This window comes from Phyllostomus discolor, chromosome 3, assembly GCF_004126475.2.
Source record: "Phyllostomus discolor isolate MPI-MPIP mPhyDis1 chromosome 3, mPhyDis1.pri.v3, whole genome shotgun sequence".
NCBI classification, from domain to species: domain Eukaryota; kingdom Metazoa; phylum Chordata; class Mammalia; order Chiroptera; family Phyllostomidae; genus Phyllostomus; species Phyllostomus discolor.
This window is the reverse complement of record NC_040905.2, coordinates 182,925,098-182,946,049: the sequence shown is the minus strand read 5'-3', so window position 1 is coordinate 182,946,049 and position 20,952 is coordinate 182,925,098. Positions and strand designations below refer to the sequence as shown.

The 20,952-nt window shown below is 46.6% G+C and overlaps 1 protein-coding gene across 2 annotated transcripts in view; it reads left to right on the top strand.

Moving 5' to 3' along the window:
- The first annotated feature begins 1,208 nt into the window (after window positions 1-1,208).
- CCL19 (C-C motif chemokine ligand 19) overlaps window positions 1,209-20,952 on the top strand; it is a 25,227-nt gene continuing 5,483 nt past the window's right edge. The window contains exons 1-4 of one of the 2 annotated variants that reach the window (XM_036021866.1): window positions 1,218-1,496; window positions 2,644-2,770; window positions 2,977-3,070; window positions 3,160-3,433. In XM_036021866.1, coding sequence (XP_035877759.1) covers window positions 1,436-1,496; window positions 2,644-2,770; window positions 2,977-3,070; window positions 3,160-3,174 — 297 coding nt within the window. In that variant the 5' untranslated portion in view covers window positions 1,218-1,435 and the 3' untranslated portion in view covers window positions 3,175-3,433. Of the gene's footprint in view, window positions 1,497-2,643; window positions 2,771-2,976; window positions 3,071-3,159; window positions 3,434-20,952 lie in introns of those variants that run through there. The other variant, XM_036021867.1, reaches the window with a different exon arrangement.

Here is a 20,952-nt window from a genome sequence, read left to right as displayed (position 1 = left end):
GCAGGATGGGACAGTAGCAGAGCGTAAATTTTACAACAAAAGACACCTGGATTCAAGACACTTGCTTGCTGTGTGGCCTCGTGCTCTGAGCCTCATTTTTCTTATGTTTAAAACAGAGATAGTAATATGATGATAATAAAAATGACTTTATAATTTTCTTGGGAAAGTTAAGCAAGATAATAGTGGCAAAGTCCTTGATACAGAGCCTAGAACATAGTATAACAACCACAAATGCTATTACTACTAGTATTATCATTAATGAATGGAAAAAAAGATAACTTAAAAACTTATGAGGGACTCACCACCCCATCTAAAAGAGGGTCCAGAGCTTAGGTGGGATGGTTGAATGCATGTCCCACATATTAATCTCTCTTTTGAGGCTTTCTCTTCTGGCCTATCTCTAGTCTTTCTTGGAAGGATGGGAAATCACTTGTGCCCCTTCCACATCTGTCGATTCCTTGAAATTTGGAAATCTGTCTGAATATGAACTGGCCAGCCTTTCCCCTTAGAAATCCCCTCTTGGTTCCCAGGATTGAGAGAAGGAGAAAGATGAAGAGGGCTGTTCCAGGCCAGAGCCCCCCAGATGTGCCTGACCCAGGTATTGGACATATGTAAATAGTACATAGAGAAAGGGGCAGAGCTCATCAAGCCAGGAAGCTGAACCTCAGAGGCCTGCGATGGGGGATGGGGGTGCTGGGCCTCCTTCCAAGGAACATTCCCTTTCTGCTCCACTTGTCTCAAGGGAGGGCCTGATTCCCAGATGATGATGGGCAGCCACTGTGATGACTGGGGGGGCTACCCCAGGCTCCATACTTGTTCTGGGGGCACCAGAGAGCCTTCTTTTCCACCTGCGCCAGAAGGAAGAACCACAGAGAACAGAGTGAGGATGAGGGATAAACCTAGGAAGGGGGCACAACTCCTCATTTTGATCCCCCCCAATTCTGACCACCACCCCTGAAGGACAGCCCTGTGGTTGATAATGCAAATGCCACCAATGAGATGATAGCACAGGCCCTCTCAAAGGAGCTAGCAGCACAAGGTTCCCTGCTCTTGGCTAGAACGCAGACTGCTTAGGCTCTCAGAGCTGAAGCCAAGGAAAGCAGAAGAGTGGGAGGCTGCTTGAGGTGGGAAAAGGGAGGGCAGAGTCATGTTCCCAGAAAGAGGCAAGGGGAAAGGGGGAATCCAAACAAGGAGCAGGAAGGGGGATTTCTGAGCAGAAATAGTGAAAGTTCCTCCTGCTATAAATAGATGGTCAAGAGTCCACCCTTACGCAGACATCCACACTCACATTCCCAGACCCTCATATACCCTACAAGAAATCTGTGACATTTCCACTATCAGCCAAGCCACTCCCAGCCTCACACAGCCTGCAGCACAGCTCACAGGCACTCACACACACACATTCTCACGGTCAGTCAGCCTGAGTTCATCCTCCATGGCATCCCGTGCAGCCGCACTACTGGCCATCAGCCTGCTGATCCTGTGGACCTCCCATGGTAAGGCTAAGGGAAGGCTTGGGGGAAGGGGGGGCGCGCGGAGAGAAAATGTCTAGATCTCAGCCTGCTTGGCACTGGACATGAGGGACACTGAGGGGTCTGTACAGTTCAGTGAACCTGGGGGTAATGTGTGTCCTGTGGTACGCCAGTGAGCGTGAGTATATCTGAGCCCCTGAATTCCAACGCATGTCTGTCTCTTGGTGTATCTCAGGGCCTGTGGCTGCCCCTCTCTCTGCAGGTTCTATTTCTTCCTGCCACAGTTTCCCAGGCAGAAGAAAAGAACAATATATATTTTCTTAAGGTGGGGAGAATAAGAGACACTGAGGCAGGGCTAATGGTCAAAATATTTAACTATTTGTAAGTCCTCTAACCCAGCCTCCTGCTGCCTCACACCCGCCTCTCCCCCATCAGTTCAATGCTGTGACCAGCATTAACTCTTTTAATTGAATTTATTGGGGTGGCATTGGTTCACCAAACCATACAGGTTTCAAGTGTGCAATTGTATGAAATATAATCTGCACACTGCACCAGGTGCCCACCGCCCCAAGCAAAGTCTCTTTCTGACCCCATTTTCCATTCCTTTGCCCACCTCTGCCAATCCCCTCCCCTCTTTCCTTCTGGCTATCACCACACAGCATGGAGAGATCATTATGCTAAGTGAAATAAGCCATCCAGAGAAAGACAAATACCATATGACCTCACTTACATGTGGAATCTAATGAACAAAAGAAGCTGACAAACAACAACAGAAACAGAGGCATGGATGCAGGGAACAGGCTGACAGCTGTCAGAGGTGGGGGACTGGGGGCTGAATGAAAGAAGGTGAAGGGATTAACAAACGAAACATGTACACATCACACATAGCATTAACTCTTCATTTGTGGAAGAGAGGCTGGGGTGATGGGGCACCTGGAAGGCACTTGTGGGGCTCAAAACAGCGGTTGTTTAACAAACAGCTTAGAAGTATTTCAATATATTTAGCCACCAGGAGGGCCATGTTGGTGCATACTGGCTAAGTATCAGGTTTGCTGCCTTCACACACACACACAGGTGTCCTAAATCCCAAATAGGGCTGTGACCTCCCCTCCTCAAGGTCTCTTTATTCTAACACTACCTTCTTTCACCTATTGCCTATCGGCCACCCCAGCTCAGAGTGGTGCCAACGATGCAGAAGACTGCTGCCTGTCTGTGAGCAAACGCCCTATCCCTGCGCACAGGGTGCGATCCTTTCGATACGCCCTCCTCCAGCATGGCTGCCCGGTGCCGGCCATCGTGTAAGTTATGGGGAGGAGTGCATCTAGCCTCATCTCCCCAGTCTACCCCCACTTTCTTATTTCTCTTCTTGCCAAGCCCAACCTCTTCAAGGAGCCCCTGAAACAGGTTTTCAGAGGTGACCCTCAGCCTCTGCCCCCACCCCATACCGAGTGCCCACCAGGAAGCTGGGTTCCAGAGTTCCAACCTCTCTGACCTCTGACTCCAGGTTCACCACACTGAGAGGTTACCATCTCTGCGCACCGCCAGAGCCGCTCTGGGTGCAGCGCCTCATCTGGAAACTGGAGAGGAACGCTGCCAAGGCAAGCCTGCCCTCCCCAGCCCTGCCTTCTCCCTCTGAGCAACTGCCCAAGACCCCAGCCAGTGACTTTCTCTCTCCTCCCTCCTCCAGAGCATGCTAAGTTAGCCCATGGCCGCCCCCAAGAGAGCCCTGTGTCCGAGTGAAGGATGTGAATCGCTGCCGCCCTGGAGAGCTGAGACCTAGGAGAGAGAACCAGACCGTCAGCTCCTGTACAACAAGACCTGAGCAGGGCCTAGAGTGTCAATGTGAGTGTGAGTGTGTGTGTGAATGTGAGCAAGAGGGTGAGTGAGAGTGTACACGTAGCAAGAGCACAGCTTCTCCATGCCCAGACTGCAATATTTCCAATAAAGCCCACTGGCACCCACAGATTTGTCTGTTTGCTGTCTCTCCAGGAAGACCGGGATGGGAAGGGGAAATGGAATGGCAGGGTCTGTTTTACAGTGTGCAGCCTGAGCAAACTTCTCATCAACCTCCACCCAGCACCCTGTATTCTCAGGATAAGGTCTCACAATCAGGGCTTCCCCTCCTGTCTCCTCAAAACCCTGCCACACTGCATGGTTCAGCAGCACTCAACCTGTGTCAGTTTCCCGAACAGGCCAAACCCCCCATGCCTCCCAGCCTCCGCTCTCTAAGGCAGGTGTTCCAGCACACAGGTGTGTCAAGGATCAGGTGTCACTGGGGGAAGAGAGTTGCCAGGAACCAACTCTCATGGGTAAAGGAGAAACAGGGGGTCCAGCTCTACTGCCTGGGTGGGGAGTACCCATCTACCCATGCCATTCCCTCATCTAGAACACTCTTCTCTCTCTCCTGCCCACTTAGCTTACCTCTGGCTCTGGATGACTCTTGCCCCAGAAAGCATTTGCTGACCCCAGGCTGAGTTAGGTAGCCTCCCTCCCTCCTAACCTCTCAGGAACCCCCGTCCCTATCCCCTTACAGCACCCATCACACTGAGTTATAATGGCTAGTTTGTCAGCTTTCCTGGACAGGGGTCCTGTCTGTTTGGTTTCCACAGTCTCCCTCGTGTCCAGACACTGCCTGGCATAAGGTAGTCACTCAAACATTTCTCTAGAAAGTTAATAACTATGTGAAGAAAGGATTGGCAGCCAGGGGTGAGGGCTCGTCTGTCCATATAGACTATGACCTCCCGGCCAGCCCTTCTTTCTCACCCAGTCAGTCTGGGCCAGGTCCAGCACCCTCTGGGACCACACTCCTCAGGACACTGACAGACAGACCTGGGGGCCACAGGTCAGAGATGGGACAGGACCAAGAGGGTAGAAGAAGGAGCAGCCAGGAAAGCTAGAGTAATTCTGCCTGAAGGAAGCCCACCACACCTCTGAAGCCCACAACACTGAGACCGGGGCCTTCACGGGGAAGGAATATCAGCTCCAGGAGACTTTTAGAGCAGCCCAGGGCACCTCTTGCGCTTGGAAAGTTCTCTGGGGAAACCGGGTGGCTACCCAGCTATGGCCTCCAAGGTCCAGCCGGGAGCAGCAAATCTGTGCCACTGGGGTTGAATGGCAGCGAAATGACAGACTGGGCATCCTCACTTGGCAAGAGTAGCCAACGCTATACCAGACATATTACATCTGGTAACAAAACCAGGCCCGTGCAGGTCTGGCAGCCTGGGAAGGGGAGAGATGGTTAGGGGGCTATGCCAGCCCCTCCTCACAGAGCTGAGAGCATAACAGCTTCTTCCTCCCTCTGCTCCCAGAAGCAGGTGTTTAAAACCTCAGATTTCCCAGGTCCTAGAGTTACACGGAGTGGGAGGGATGGGGATAGTTTGCAAGAACAACTGTAATGGCTGGGAGGTTTGGCTCTGCTGCGTGTGAGAAATTACCCATCCATTCATGCATCCATGCATCCATCCATCTAATGTCCCTGCATCCATTAGACTTACATCCATCATCCTCCTACCCACCCATACATTCATCCATTAATCCATCCATCAAGTCAGCCAGCCATGGGATTCTAAAGGTCCCAACTATGCATACCATTTGATTCTGTGCCCTGAACCCCAGTAGGCAGAGAACAAACACAGATGTGAGGGGGCACATTGCCTCAACTCCCTCTCAGTTCCCAGTGAAGCCAAGTAGAGACTGGCCTACCAAAGAGGAAGACACAAACCATCCCTCTGGACACCCAGGGAAATACCAGCAGGGGTTTGAGGATGGAAGCCATGAAGAAGGTGCTACCAGGACAAAGGTCCCTGGACACTACTTTCCTGCCACTGCGTGTTACAGGAACAGGCCTTGAGCTCAGTGCACATCTGCCAACCCCACAATCTCATTTCTGCCCCTCACTCTTAAATTCTAGGCAAGATCTTTCCTCACTACCTCCCAGGGCCTTAGTGCCTCCATCTGTCAGTTTGGGGGTAGCCTAATTTTTAAGAGTCCCTCCAAACAAAGATTTGACTCACAAATATTTGGGTGTCAGGCTAAACACAGGCTTCCCCAAAGTCACACATGTTAAGAAATGGAACACCCTCAGGGAACAGAGGAGAAGCTGGGACTCAGGAAGAGAAAAAATAATCCAAAAGCTAGTGAGGCAAATGAAGAACTCTGAGGAAGTCTGGGAGCAGACACCAAAGTCCCGTAGTGAGCAGGTAGGCAGTCCTCCCCACCTTTTCTCCACCCACTGCCTTTCCTTCTGGCGTGCTCTCTCCCTCTTTTCCCCATCTCCAGCCACCAATCCCTCATGGGCACTGGGTTTTATCTCCTTATCTCCCTGTCCAAAACATGAGAGCCCAGCAGTTTGGGACTTGGTCCTGATTCACTCAAACATTCTCAGCACTGAATCTTCATCTAATTAACATCTGCTCCAATTCACTATAATTCACTAAATGTGACATCTCTATTTGTCCTGAGTTCTGGTGGACCAGAAGCCAACCTGCCTCCCTGACAATGAAGCTGCCAGTTCTCTGAGGGATGGTGTCAACTCCTAGCTCCCCAGCTAGGGTATGAGGACCTTGCTGCCTGTCTATAGGTAGATACCTTCCTCCCTAGGGCACATTGCACCTGCTACAGCTTTAAGGTCAGCAGCTGAGTGATACCTCCCTACCCAGAAGCCAGCATCTCCCTAAAGGGATCTGACATCCCTGCTCAGGGAGCTCCTAGTTTTGTAGGTGGACAACAGCTCCCTATCCTGTCCATTAATAGAGTTCCTAGCAGAAGAGATCGGGCCTGTCCACCTCAATTACCAACATTGCTCTGCACAGGAGGTAGCATAGAGCAAGTTGCAGTACACATCTGATAAACAGAAAATGGAATTGAACATGGTTCTTTCCCAGACACCCTCCACAACTCTTACCGGGAGAACATCCAGTTCTCAAGACAGGGGGGCCATCTCTGTTGCATGGGTGTTTGTCCACAGCCAGCCCCATGCAGTTTTGATCATAGTTTCATCATCTCATGTTCATTTTTTGGTAAGCCCCCACCCTTGTGCCTGCCTTTTCTGGCCTCTGGGAAACTGAGAAACAGCCAGAAAACTTTGGAAATGGTCTCACAAAGGGGCAGGACTCTCAAATAGGGAGTTTCCTTCAAGAGATCCTCTGTAAGAATAAGCAGACACCTCTCTGGTCAGAGAAGGCCCCTAAGACTTTACCCACATGGAAGGACATGGCTCTGTAGTACCAGCTAATTCACCACTATTCTTAACAGGTGCTGGGTACAGCTTTCAGTGCTCTCATCAGTCTCATGCTGCAGCTGAGGAAACTGAGGTGCAGAGGTTTAGTAACTTGTCCAGTTTAGTAACTGGACATCTAGTAAAGTGGCAGAGCTGAGGGTTGTAACTGAGCCATTTGGCTGCAGAATCTGCACTATACATATAGCCTCTTTTAGTTGACCTATCTCCTAAGTAAAAATGGGGAGCAATACAGCAGAGCCAGGTCTGAGAAAGTGGCCCTCAGGAAGTAGGGAAAGCTATTTTTTGTGGGTACTGATCATATGCTGGCCTCCAAGCTGAATCCTTTATGTCATGATATATTGCATCCTCACACAATCGTATAAGGTGGGGATCACTAGTCTCATTCCATGTGTGAAGAAATTGAGGCACAGAGAGGTAGAGTGACTTCCTAAGTCCACTCAACTGGTGAGTGGCAAAGCTGAGACTGCAGCCCAAGTCAGTCTGATGCATAGCACTTTGACTGAGGGCTAGGGGCTGGATGTCCAACTGGGGTGGAAAGGCTCAGCTTGCTAGAAAGAGCTGAGGAAAAGAGAAGAAGGAGGAAGCAGAAAGAAGAAGATGGCTTCAAGCAGGACCCCAGTGCTTGAGACTAGACACAGAGATGTTCCCTGTAGGGCCTCCAGCCCCCTAGGCCTCTCCAGCAGAAAGGGTACTGGCATCCCCAGAGCCTCCAGGAAGAAGTAGGCACAGGTTCTTGAGGTTTGCCCAGACCTCAGTTTTCCCAACTGAGCAGTAGAGAAGGGATCAGTCTACAACTATGCCAATCTTCTAATCTCCATTCTCAGGGAATAACCGAGGCCAGGACCTGATGATGTTGTAATAAAAATAGGAATGAAGGGATGGGCAGGACTGGGATCCAGAGGGTAGGACTATGGGTCCTGTGGGCAGGACTTCTGAAAGGGGAAGGCCTCACAGGGGGGGCTCTGAGCCAGCCTGGCAGGACATCTATAGAGGAGGGCATCTGATGACCACAGGGGCAGGATCAGACTCTTGAAGGACCCAGTTTTTGAGGGCTACTTTGGTCTCCTGAGGGGTCAGAAACAGGCAGGACAAGGGAGGAAGATAAGGGGTAGGGCAGAAGCTCTGAGGATCAGAGTAGATGAGGGAGTCAGGCCTCAGCCCCACTTCTATTCCTAGGACAAATCAAATCCTCCCCATGGCTCCTGTGGGAGGCAGAAGACATGAGCTGCCCTGAGCTCCAACCCACCAAAGGAGGATGGCTTTAACCCCAGAACCTTTGACACTGCCCTGCTGAGACAACCAGATACCCCAGTGTTCTGGATATCAGAACTATAGTCCCTAGAAATCTGAACCCAGCACCATCAAAATCCCAATCACCTTGCTGACCCCATACCTGTCAGACCACCAGGGGCACAACACTCAAGCCCTCCATCAATTCAGGAAGGTGATTGCTCCTGGTAGGACCTACCAATATCAATTGGTGTCCCCATTGCTGACAGGACCTCATTAATGTCAAGGTCCCCCCATTATAATCAGACCACCACTCCTCTTGGGAAATTCTAGCACTGTCAGGAACACCCATGCCTGTCAGGCAGGACAGCATCATTGCACAACTCCAGGGGCATCATTTTCCCTGCAGTCTATGTAAATGGCACCTCCTGGCATAGCAACCCTAAGTATCACAGTATCCGTTAGCATGGGGCCCTCAGAATCTCAAAACAACCCCAGGTTGACATGGCATAAGGTCAACTCCTCCAAAAAAGAGATTAATTGAGATTCTTACTTAAGCCACTGAAACTCACTAGCTGATTTAAACAGAAAAATGAATTACTGAACAGACCCCAGGAAGGTGCAGAAAATGAAATAATAAGGGAGCCTGAGTAACCAGACCACTCACAAAGCAGGCAGTAGAGCCAGGACAACCCAGACAGCCCTCCAGGACAGCATGGTGATACCTCCAGAAGGGGATGCCAAATGCCAGTGCCACCTTTACATCCAGATATCTGAGGCCCCTGTCCTGAATTTCACATCTTAGAGGACCCTGCTCTGGCCCTCCTCCAGTCATATCTCTGGTACACAAAGCTAAGGGGGCATGCCCACCAGGAGCTCATGCTTCTCCTTCTAGATCACATTTCAGGAACTGAAGACTAGAGCATTCCCTGCCCAAGTGGTCCCAAACAACTACCAGAAGCATGCAGATCTCTTCCTCAGATCTGTCCTTCCTAGGGTAGACTGTGTTATTGATATGCACACTACTTTGTAGCCAACACTACAGACAATAGCCAACAGGTAGCTGTCGCCAGGTAATGTGGAAAGAGCTTGTATGTATGTGGCTGGAGTGTCTACACCAGGCACATGAGGCCCTCTATGGTGCAAGATGGAACTGAGCATAGTAAGAGGAAGGTTGGGGACAGAAGGTGGACAAGTTGAGCACTGAAGCTTGGCTGTCCCCTTACCACCTCATTCCATCATGGAACTCCAAAGATTTCAAGAATTATAAACTTGAACCTGGCTTTCAAGTTGTTTTGAAAGTATATTTTTTGAAGTAGTAAGAGAGACGTTTTTATTTGACAATTTGTTAACTTGATTTATAACTTTTAAATATTTTTTAAAGATTTTATTTATTTTTTAGAGAGGGGAAGGGATGGAGAAAGAAAGGGAGAGAAACATCAATGTGAGAGAAACATCCACTGACTCTCATGCATGCCCCAACTGGGGACCGAACTCACAACCCAGACATGTGTTGTGACCCTAACCAGGATTCAAACTGGTGACTTGTTGCTTTGCAGAGCAATACCCAACCAACTGAGCCACATTGATCAAGGCTATACCTTTTTTTTTAAGATTTTACTTATTTATTTTTAGAGAGGGAAGGGAGGGAGATAGAGAGAAACATCAATGTGCGGTTGCTGGGGGTCATGGCCTGCAACCCAGGCATGTACCCTGACTGGGAATTGAACCTGCAACACTTTGGTTCGCAGCCCACTCTCAATCCACTGAGCTATGCCTGCCAGGGCTAGGGCTATAACTTTTAAATATTTAGATACATTAGTACTTGTTGCTGCAAGCCCTTCAAATGTTAGGTGGTCAGCCTGCCAGATTCCACCTCTGGAATCGCAACTCAGCTGCCCCTAGAAGACAGGCATCACTTCTGCCACCACTCCAACCACCACCAAAGTAGATTTTCTACTAACCCTGCTCCTGTGCATCACTACTAACTCCCTATTCAAAGTCCTTGAAAGGTGCTTTTGATTGGATCAGCCTTCATCATGTGACCAAGTCCTAGCTTCAAAGACAGCTAGGAAAATTAGCATGTGATCCTTGGTGGGGAGTTATATGATGGAAGGCAAGTTCTATTGGTAACTAAAATTCATATCATAGGAAATTCCTCAAATCATAGAAAGGGGTTAAGGTTGAAGGTAGTGAAAAAAAAATATCTCTGTAATCCACCCTATAGCTATGCTACATCAACATGCATCCTTCTTCCCAAACTCTAGACTTATTAAAAATTTAAGGATATCACCCAAAAAATATCATTCTTGCTTATATAATCAAAAATTTTACCACTCCCGAAAAACAGACTAATCAAATCCTTTAGCAAGTAAAACATCTGTCTTAGTTGGCCTGGACTACCATAATAAAATACCATAGAATGGATGGTTTAAACAACAGAAATTGATTTTCTCACAGTTCTGGAGGTTAGAGGTTCAAGATAAATGTGCCAATATAGTTGCCTTCTGGTAATAGCCCTCTTCCTGTCATGCAGATGGATGCCTTCTCACTGTGTCCTCATATGGCAGAGAAATCTCTCTCTCTTTCTCTCTCTCTCTCCCTATTCTTATAAGGCCACAGTCCTATCAGATTAGGACCCTACCCTTATGACCTCATTTAACCTAAATTACTTCCCAAGGAGTGTATCTCCAGATATAGTCACATTGAAGTTTACGTCTTCAACTTATGAATTCTGGAAGGATAAACTTTAGCCCACAGCAAAATCCAATTCCAAATCCAAGATCGCAGGCTTTTCTAGTTTTGTAATCTCATCTCTCTATTCTACAACACCTGAAAACTACCACCAACACATCTGATTAGTCAGAATAGGCTGGGTTACGTCACGGTATTAAATGACACCTAAGTCTGAGTGGCTTAACACAACAAAATTCTATTTCCCATGTATACCAAACCTGCTGTGGGTCTAGGCATGTCTTTAGCACAACTGCACTCCATGTGGTGGTTCAACATTGCGTGCCACCTTGATTTTTGGCATGCTCCTTTATCTCAACACATGTTTCCATGATTGCTTCAGCCAGGGAAAACAGCAAGGAAGGACAGCTAGTACTCAAATGCTTCTCTCCACAAGTGATACATGCAATTTCTGCACATAGTTACTTGGCCAAAGTAGGTTACACAGCCATGCCCAATTTCAAGTGGGTGACTTCCAGGAGGAAAAGCAAACCAAAATCTTGCTGAATGGTAGTAATCCCACCACAAGAACTTATCCTCGAAACATATCCTCAAGGGTATTATTCAATATCCTCGGAGGAGAATGAAAGAAAAGGGGATTCAGCCCTGGCTGGTATAGTTCATTTGGCCTGAGAAACAAAGGGTTGCCAATTAGGGCACATGCCTGGGTTGCAGGCCAGGTCCCCAGTTTGGGGCACGTGACAGGCAACCACACATTGATGTTTCTCTCCCACTCTTTTTCCCTCCCTTCCCCTCGCTCTAAAAAAAGTTAATAAAATCTAAAAACAAAGAAAAGGGATTCATTTAAAGAAATAGCGACATCTCACAAAAAGTAAGGAAATACAAATAAAAACCATAGTCAGTATGTTACCAAACAGCAAGCGGGGTCCTGCTGCCTGCCACCACTGTCTAGGCAAAATTCCAGAGCAAAGCTCTGGTGATAAAGGAAAGGAGGTTTTATTCTGAAGCTACACAATTTTGGAATAACGGTTTTCCACAAGCATTAGTCACTTAAGCCTATCAATTAAGGCTAAATTCTAACTCTTTGGTTACAGCTTTAATCCCTTAAGCTTATCAATTAAGGCTAAAATAAGACTTCTGATCAAGATGGATATGTAAGTAAACACGCTCTGCCTCCTTGCACAACTACATCTAGACTACAAAACAAATATCATCCAGAAAATTGAGCTGTATGGAAGTCCAACAACCAAGGATTTAAGATGCCATATTCATCCAGACATTTAGGAGGGGTGGAGATGTGGAGAGAGGTAGAGAGGTGGGGAGAGGCACAGAGCCCCAGGAGTGGTGTGGAGCTGCAGGATTAGAATGGAGAAAATGGCAGAACAGGCATCCCACATTCACGTGTGGTGGATAAAAATCAGAAGGGATACCTCAGGAGTGAAGGATCCCAGCCCCAAACCCAACCACCCAACAGCCCAGGGTTCCAGTGCCAGGAAAGATAAATTCCCATAACTTCTGGCTATAAAAACCAGTGGGGTTTAGGGTGGCAGAAGAAACTTCTTGATTATCAAGAGACTCATTTTAAAGAGCCCACATAGGGCCCTTAGACTTAGGGCTCACACAGACCCACTCCCTCTCAGATTGAGCACCAGGGCAACAACTATAAGGGCACAAATGACACACATGGAGAAAGTGAGAAGATGGAAACAGGGTGAGTGCTGGGAGACAGCTTCCTCCCAGGAAAACCTCCAGAAGCCAGGAAGCAGTATTGTCCCTTCTCTGAGCCCTCCTGCCTTACAGAGCCACAGAGTGATTAAACAGGTTGCCTCACTCTGGTGATCACCTAAGGCACCACCCTACAAAATTTACAGGTCTGCTCTTCTACAACAGGCCATGTTACTAAGACGAGGAGTCAAAGAAGCTCTACCTAATATACAGAAACAAAAAATTGGGAGGTTGGCAAATTGAGGAAACAAAGAAATATGGTCCAATTGAAAGAACAGAACAAAACTCCAGAAAAAAATAAATAAAACAAAAGGGAGATAACCAACCTATCAGACACAGAGTTCAAAACACTGGTTATCAGGATGCTCAAAGGACTTACTGATTATGGCAACAGCATAAAAATGACCCAGGCAGAAATTAAGATTATTTTAAGTGAAATAAAGAAAAATCTATAGGGAACCAACAGTGAAGGGATGAAAATGAGTATTAAATGAATGATTTGGAACATAAGGAAGAAAAAAGCGTATCAGAACAGCAAGAAGAAAAAAGAATTAAAGAAATCAGGACAGGATAAGAAGCCTCAGGGACATCATCAAACATATCAACATCTGAATCATAGGGATGCCAGAAGGAGAAGAGGAAGAGCAAGAAATTGAAAACTTATTTGAAAAAGTAATGAAGGAAAACTTCCCTAATCTGGCATAGGAAATAGACATACAAGTGCAGGAAACACAGAGAGTCACCAAAAAAGCTGGACCCAAGGAGGGTCCACCAAGACACATCATAATTAAATTACAAAAAATTAAAGATAAGGAGAGAATCTTAAAAGCAGCAAGAGAAAAGGAGACAGTTACCTACAAAGGAGTTCCCATTAGTTATCAGATGATTTCTCAAAATGAACCTTACAGACAAGAAGGGGATAGAAAGAAATATTCAAAGTCATGAAAGGCAAGGACCTACATCCAAGATGACTCTATCCAGCAAAGCTCTCATTTAGCATGGAAGGGCAGATAAAGTGCTTTCCAGGTAAGGTCAAGTTAAAGAAGTTCATCATCACCAAACCCTTATTATATGAAATGTTTAAGGGACTTATCGAAGAAAAAGAAGATAAAAAATATGAACAGTAAAATGACAACAAACTCACAGCTATCAACAACCGAACCTAAACAAAAACAAAAATGAACTAAGCAAACTAGAACAGGAACAGATTCACAGAACAGAGATCACATGGAGGGTTATCAGCAGGGAGAGGATGGGAGGGAATGGGGGGAAAAGGTACAGGGAAAAGAAGCATAATTTGGCCCTGGCTGGTGTGGCTCAGTGGATTGAGTGCTGGCCTGTGAACCAAAGGGTCACTGCTTCGATTCCCAGTCAGGGCACATGCCTGGGTTTCAGGCTGAGTCCCCAGTGGGGTGCACTTGAGAGGCAACCACACAGTGATGTTTCTCTTCCTCTCCTTCTCCCTCCCTTCCCCTCTCTCTAAAAATTAGTTAATTAATTAATTAATTAAATATATTTGAAAAAAGAATCTATTTGAAGCAACATAATTGGTAGGTACAAAATAAACAGGGGGAGGTTAAGAATAGTATAGGAAATGGAAAAGCCAAAGAGGTTTTATGTACAACCCATGGACATGAACTAAGTGAGGAGGGATGGAATGCTGGAGGGAGGAGGGGTGCAGGGCAGAGGAGGATAAAGGGGAGAACAAAATGTGACGACTGTAATAGCACAATCAATAAAATATACTTAAAAAACTTAATAAATAAATAAATAAATAAATTCTTGGTTGTCGGACTTCCATAGAGCCCGATTTTCTGACAGTTCTGGTTATTTGTTTTGAGAAATAGTTGTGATTCTCCCCGTGGTTGCATAAGGAGATGAAGTGTATCCACCTACGCCTCCATCTTGACTGGAAGCCACCTGTTTTTGTTTTTAATTTTTTAAAGGCTAAAATCTTTAACTTGTGAGTTCCCCTATCATTTCTCCTGTTAGTTTTTAATTATCTTGTTTCTATAAGATTAGTTTACAAACCAGAACAACATAAGATACAAAAGCTACACAATATTGAAAGAATGGCAGGCTTCTGCCTCAGAGCTCATCCCTTCCAGATCACCCAAAGAATAACCCTGCCACCCTCTGCCAGGCCAGCCTGATCCTAGGCTACACCTGGAGTTTCTTCTCCCATCAAAACACCATCCTTTGGGAAATGCAGGCAGCTGCAGCATGATCACCCAGGCATCCTCAAGGCAGGGAGCCTAAGAGCCAGCCTCTGCCCTCCTTTTATTTTACATCATCTGGTCCATAATTCCATGCACTCCAGAGGAGTTCAGCTTCTCAGCCAATCCTATCCTAGGCTGTACACTATTGCCTCTGGCAACCTCCTCCTACGGCCCCTCTCTGCTCCTCCCCAGTGATCTGATCGGATCTCTCTGTGTCAAGTAGTTCTGAAAGTGATCCTGGGACTTAAGTATAAGCATTTACTACTTCACTCTTATATTAATTTTCTATTGCTGTGTAACAAATTTCCACAAATTTAGCAGCTTCAATAATCCAGGTTTATCAACTCCCAGTTTCTGTGGGTGAAGAGTCCAGGTGCATGTTGACAGGGTCCTCTGTTGAGGGTCTCACCAGGCTGAGGGTCTCACTCAGGCATCAGCCAGGGCTGCAATCTCATCTCAGGCTTGGAGCCCTCTTCCAGACTCACTGGGTGTTGGCAGTTGTGGTTGTAGGACTGAGGCCTTAAGGTCCTAGAGCTACCTGTCACTACTTGCTACATGGCCCTCTCTCTCCACAACATGGCGTTTGCTTTTTCAAGGCCAAATGAGAGCATCTTCTACTGCTTCTTATTTGGTATCTCTAGACATTTTTTTATTTTAATTGCTGTTCAAGTACAGTTTTCTGCCTTTTTACCCCCAGCCCAGCTCAGCCCTCCCCACCTCCCTCTCGTTTCCACCCCTGCAACTGCAACCTTTGTTACTGTCCATGTGTCTAGACATTTTTTTTAAAGGCTCACCTTTAAAAAAGGTCAGGCCTTTTTTTAAAGCCTGAGTAATCTCCCTTTTGACTAACTCAAAGTCAACTGATTAGACCTTAAATCCATTCGCAAAATCCCTTCATTTTGCCATAATAACTTAATCCCCTCATATTCACAGGTCAAAGGGGAAAAATCCCTTCAAAGCTTGCATACCAGGGGGCAGGAATCTCAGAATTGTGTTTACCACACTTTCTCTATAGCTCATTCCTCTTACTGCCAACTAGCACTTCAGCTGGCTGACATTCTAGGAGTGCTAAGGAACCAAACTTTCACAACCAAAGGATACTAGCCCCTGGTGGTCCTGCCTGATTCAGGTTCCAGGGGCCTTCCATTAACTTTGACCACTGAGCATGACATCACCAGGAAGTGCCCCAGATACCCCAGGGATCACCCCCATACATAGCCTCTTTCACCAGTTACCCTTCTGCTGCCTCACCCACACTGGGATTAATTACAAAACCCTGTCCTTCCTCTGAGCCTTTGCTTGATGTTCATTCCACCGAGTGTGTCTCCCCTCCTGCCTCACCCGTCTTCAAGGCTCTGCAGAGCTCCCTCCTCCATGAAGCTTCCCCTGCCCTCTCTCTGAGCCCGCAGGGCTCCTCACCGTCAGCCACATAGGTCACCTTCTGCTTCAGGTTCAAGGGCTCCTGTCTCCTGCACTTTCCCCAAACAAGGTCAGCCCAGACCCAGAAACCCTAAAATCCAGAGAGATCCAAACTACAGGAAGTAAAGGAGGGGGTTGTTCAGGAAACCCTGGCAGTGACTTTACTTCAAGCTCCAGGGGGCAGGAGGCAGAGAAGGGGGGCACTGTTGCTCAAGACTTTCCCCTATTCCAATGTCCCATCACCTCCGGAAGTCCTGTGTCATGTTTTATGCACACTCTGGGACTGAAGGGCTAGCTCTGCCCCTTCGGCTGGGCCAGGAACCTCTGGATACAGAGAAAGGGTTTGGAGAAGGATGGAGTGTAGAGAGAACTCCTCCTTCCCAAGATGAGGGACTTTCAAGGACTGATTCATCTGGTGTCTTGCTCATTTCCAGCTCCTTTCTGGCCCCAAGACCTCTTTACCAGATAAAACTGCATGTGTGGGGGGGGAGTTCTTTAAGAGAGCCAGCTATCCTGAGGGAAACTTCAGAGGAAACCAGCTACTACAAGGTTTGATTAGTCTTTCGCCCCTATACCCAGGTGGGATGACCAATTTGCGCGTCAGGACTGCTACAGACCCCCACCAGAGTTCCCTCGGGCTTTGCCCTGCCCAGGCAGAGTTCACCATCTTTCGGGTCCCACCCGGCTCCTTTAAGGGAACAAGACAACCCAGCCTCCTCAGGCCAGAGCACCATTCCACAGGCCAAGAGCCACACATCCCCTTTTCTTTATACACTAGACGCCCTCTGCAGGCGAGGAAGTTGGGGGAGCCCCATATCCTCTTTTCTTTTCCCTATGCACTGGATGCCCCCTGCAGGCCTTGTGGGGTTGAGACACAAAGTGATGGATTGAACAAGCAGAACACACACCGACACATATACAAGCACCAACACCCTCACCCACCTACATATGTCCATACTCACACACACGTACACAGTCATATAATCAACCACACAGTCAAGGACACAGCATAGATATTTAAGCATATGATCACAATACAGACATGAGGCACATGCAGACATACATGATTACACGGAGACATGGGCACATACTCACACTTGGACACGGTCTTTTCTCCCAGAGAGGAGTATTTATTTGGGAGAAATAGGTTGCAAAGCCACCTGAGGGACAGGGTGATATACTGAGATACTGAGTGGCGCACTTAATAAAAGGGTGGCTAAACTGCTTCTAGGTCTAATGGGGCTTGTTGACTAGACAGCCCTTTCTTTTGCTGGGCACTCGACTAGCAAAAACAGTGGTTATCTAGTGCAGATAAGAGCTGGGGTAGGCCTATTAAAAAGAAAAATTTGGGGTTTTCAAGAGCTTAATCTCTATAACTTGAAAGCTCATGCTTAGAAGCCAAACTCCTGAGCTCAGCAAGCCAGACTCAACTGCCCTCACTGCATCCCAGGACAACCTCCGAAGAAAGAGGCCTCCTGACAGTGGTAACACACGCAAGGTGGTGATGAGAAACGGGGAGGGACCTAACCTTCACTACGTGCCCATCGTGAGTCAGGCACATACACAATTTCACAAAATATCCATCGTTCCCATTTTACAGATGAGGAAACTGTCATTTGTTCCCTCGTCCGTCCAAGGTCATAAAGCCAGATTCAAACATAAGAGTTTGAGTATAAAAATCATGTTGTGTCCACTGAATTAGTAATGGGAAATTCAAGGCATACATGTTCCCACTCCCTCCTCATGTTCCCAACAGTAACACTAATCCAGACCAGGGACTGGCAAACTATGGCCCACGGGCCAAATTCAGCCTGCCTGCTACCTATTCTATAAGTAAAGTTTTATTAGAATGCAGCCATGGCTGTTCATTTACATATTGTCTATGGCTGCTTTGGAGCTATGACAGTAAAGCTGAGTAGTCTCTACAGAGACAGCGTGGCCCAGAAAACCTTATATATTTACTATCTGCACCTTTACAGAAACAGTTTGCCAACCCATGATTCAAACCTAGCCTCAGAATTAGAGTTGGCAAGTGAGACAAAGCTTATTTCCTTTGGTGTCTTAGCATTAATGGATGGATGGATGGATGGATGGATGAATGGATGGGTGTATGGATGAACACATGGGCAGACATACAGTTGTTCCCCCTTACCTACCGGGGATATATTCCAAGACCCCCAGTGGATGCTTGAAACTGGATAGTACTAAACCCTACACATACAGTTTATTCCTATATATACACACCTATCATAAAGTTTAATTTATAAATTGGGTACAGTAAGAGATTAACAGCAATAACAATATACTCTAATAAAAGTTATATAAGTATTCTCTCTCTCAGCAAACTAGCACAAATTCTTTTCCTTCTTCACAATTACTCTGGTAGATTTGTTTTTACCGTACATTGTAGCAACTTCAGCATACAATTTTTTTCTTTCCTTATTGAGAACTTTCACCTTTCCACTTAAAGGAAGCACATTATGGTTTCTTGTTAGCATATTCAAATTGCCAGTGTTACTGCTGTTATGCTTTGGGGTCATTACTTGAACAAATTCTGTGATACTGCCACAGTCAATCTGATACCCAAGATGGCTACTAAGTGACTCATGAGTGGGTAGCATACACAGTGCAAACACACAGGACAAACCGACGATTCACATCCTAGATGGGATGGAGTATGATGGGTGAGAGATTTCCTCACACTTTTCAGGACAGCAGGCAATTTCATACCTATGAGTTGTTTATTTCTGTTATCTTCCATATGATATTTTTGGGTTGGGGAAAGTGAATCCACAGATAAGGAGGACCACTGTATATAGTAGATCAAGGGTTTGCTTCAAATGCCAGTGTTCTGCCATTTATAAGCTGGGAAACCTTAGGAAAACTAAACTTTACAGGTTTCAGTTTCCTCATCTGGAAAATGGGGATAATAATACAGTAATTATTATTCAGGGCTCCTTCCATTGCAAATTACAAAAACCCAACTTAGACTAGCTTAAGCATAAACTTAAATGTGTCACAACATGTAAGTAGATCCATTAAGAATATTGAGTATACTTCGGCTCTGGTTGGATCTAAGGTTCAGATGACATCACCATCTCTTAAATAGACTTCTAATTCTTTTTATGTGAGGGCCTCATTCCTCTAGCAGCAGGAAATGTGGCCCCTGAACCCTGAAGTCTAAATGTGACAGTGAGTAATCTAAAACAGAGGTCCTCCCCCTGACTGGTGTGGCTCAGTTGGTTGGGGGTCATCCCACAAAGTGAAAGGTCGCTGGTTCAATTTCTGGTCAGGGAACATGCCTGGGTTGCAGGTTCAGTCCCTGGTTGGGGTGCATTCTCGAGGCGACAGATCAATGTTTCTCTCACACAGATGTTTCCCTCCCCGTCTTTCTCCCTCCTTTCCCCTCTCTGTAAAAAATAAATAAATAAAATCTTTTTTAAAAAAAGAAAACAGAGGCCCTCTTTCTCCTAATATCAACTCTCAAGAAAAGCTCTGATTAACTGTGTTTATAACATACACTCAGATCTTCACTATGTCACAGTGGCCAGGGAATGGGGTACTCTGATCTGTCAACAACACTGTGGTTGACAGACTCACCAAGAGCACATACAGTAGGAAAGGAGTTCCCTAAAGGAATCATAAAGAGCATAAAAAAGTGTTGGCATGGACAAAAACATAGCTCATAGCACTGTACTTCATAGCTTTGTTACAATACAATAAACTTAAAGCATTTAGCATGGTGCTTGACACTTAAGTATCAACAAATGTTAATTATTACCATAACTGGTAAATAGATGAATGGATGCATTAATAGATGGATGATTAAACATATGGATCAGTAAATGGAGATGAAAACAAACAGATGAAAGAATGGACTGATGAAGAGTCAAAGATGGGTAAACATACAGACACAGGATGGACAGATACATGGACAGATGGATGCATGAGAGGCAAATCAGGTAGAAAAACTGGGCCACAGTTAGGTCTGTCACATCATATGCTATAGGAGGGGGAAACAGAATAGCACTCCACAACTGGTATTTCGGCAGAGGTCTCCTCTTCTGGCCTGTCTCTTGCATCTCTCTCGTCAGGTGAAGAATGCACTTGCTCCCCCCTCAATTCTAGTTTCCTTGCCTTGCTCTGAGCTAACCAGCCCTCTCCTCAGAAATCCCCTCTCCAGGTCTGGCCAGGTAGCTCAGCTGATTTGAGTGCTGTCCCCATACACCAAGGTTGTGGGTTCAATCCCTGGTCAGGACACATACAAATATCAACTAGTGAGTACATAAATAAGTAGAAACAGCAAATCAATAGCTGTCTGTCTGTTTCTCTTTCTCTCAAAACAATAATTTTTTAAATTTAAAATAAAAGGAAAAAAAAAAGAAATCCCTTCTCAATTCCCAGGGTAGGGAAAGCATGGTAAGAGGGGGTGTTCTAAGCCAGGTTCCCCTCAAGCTGCTCCTCTGACTCAGCTTTGGGCATAGGAAAATGGGTTGACAGGGAAGAGGGACAGTGCTGGCTGGGCCAGGAGGGTGAAGCCCCAGAGTCTAAGATGTGAGATAGGGGAAGTGGACCTTCCTCCAAAGAACTTTCCCTTTAGCTCTGCTTGTCCAAGGGAGGAGCAGGTCTCAGATGATGGGTGCACAGACACTGTGATGGGCCCTAGGAAGATCTGGGGAACCTGGGAGGGAACCTTCTCCAGACTTACACTGCTACTTATGATTGTCCTCAGGGAATTTGGGGGACCAACTGGTTCCCATCTTTCCCACTCCTCCCACCCCAGGCATCTTAGGACCAGAGAAGAGTTGAGGGGTGAGGAGAAACCTGGGAAAGAGGTAGGTATTCCTTACAGTAACCTCTAATCCTGAACCAAGCCCTGACCCCTAGCCTTGATACTGATGGTTCAAACGCCTCCAAGGAGACAACACTGTAAACCATCCCCTAAGAGTAACAG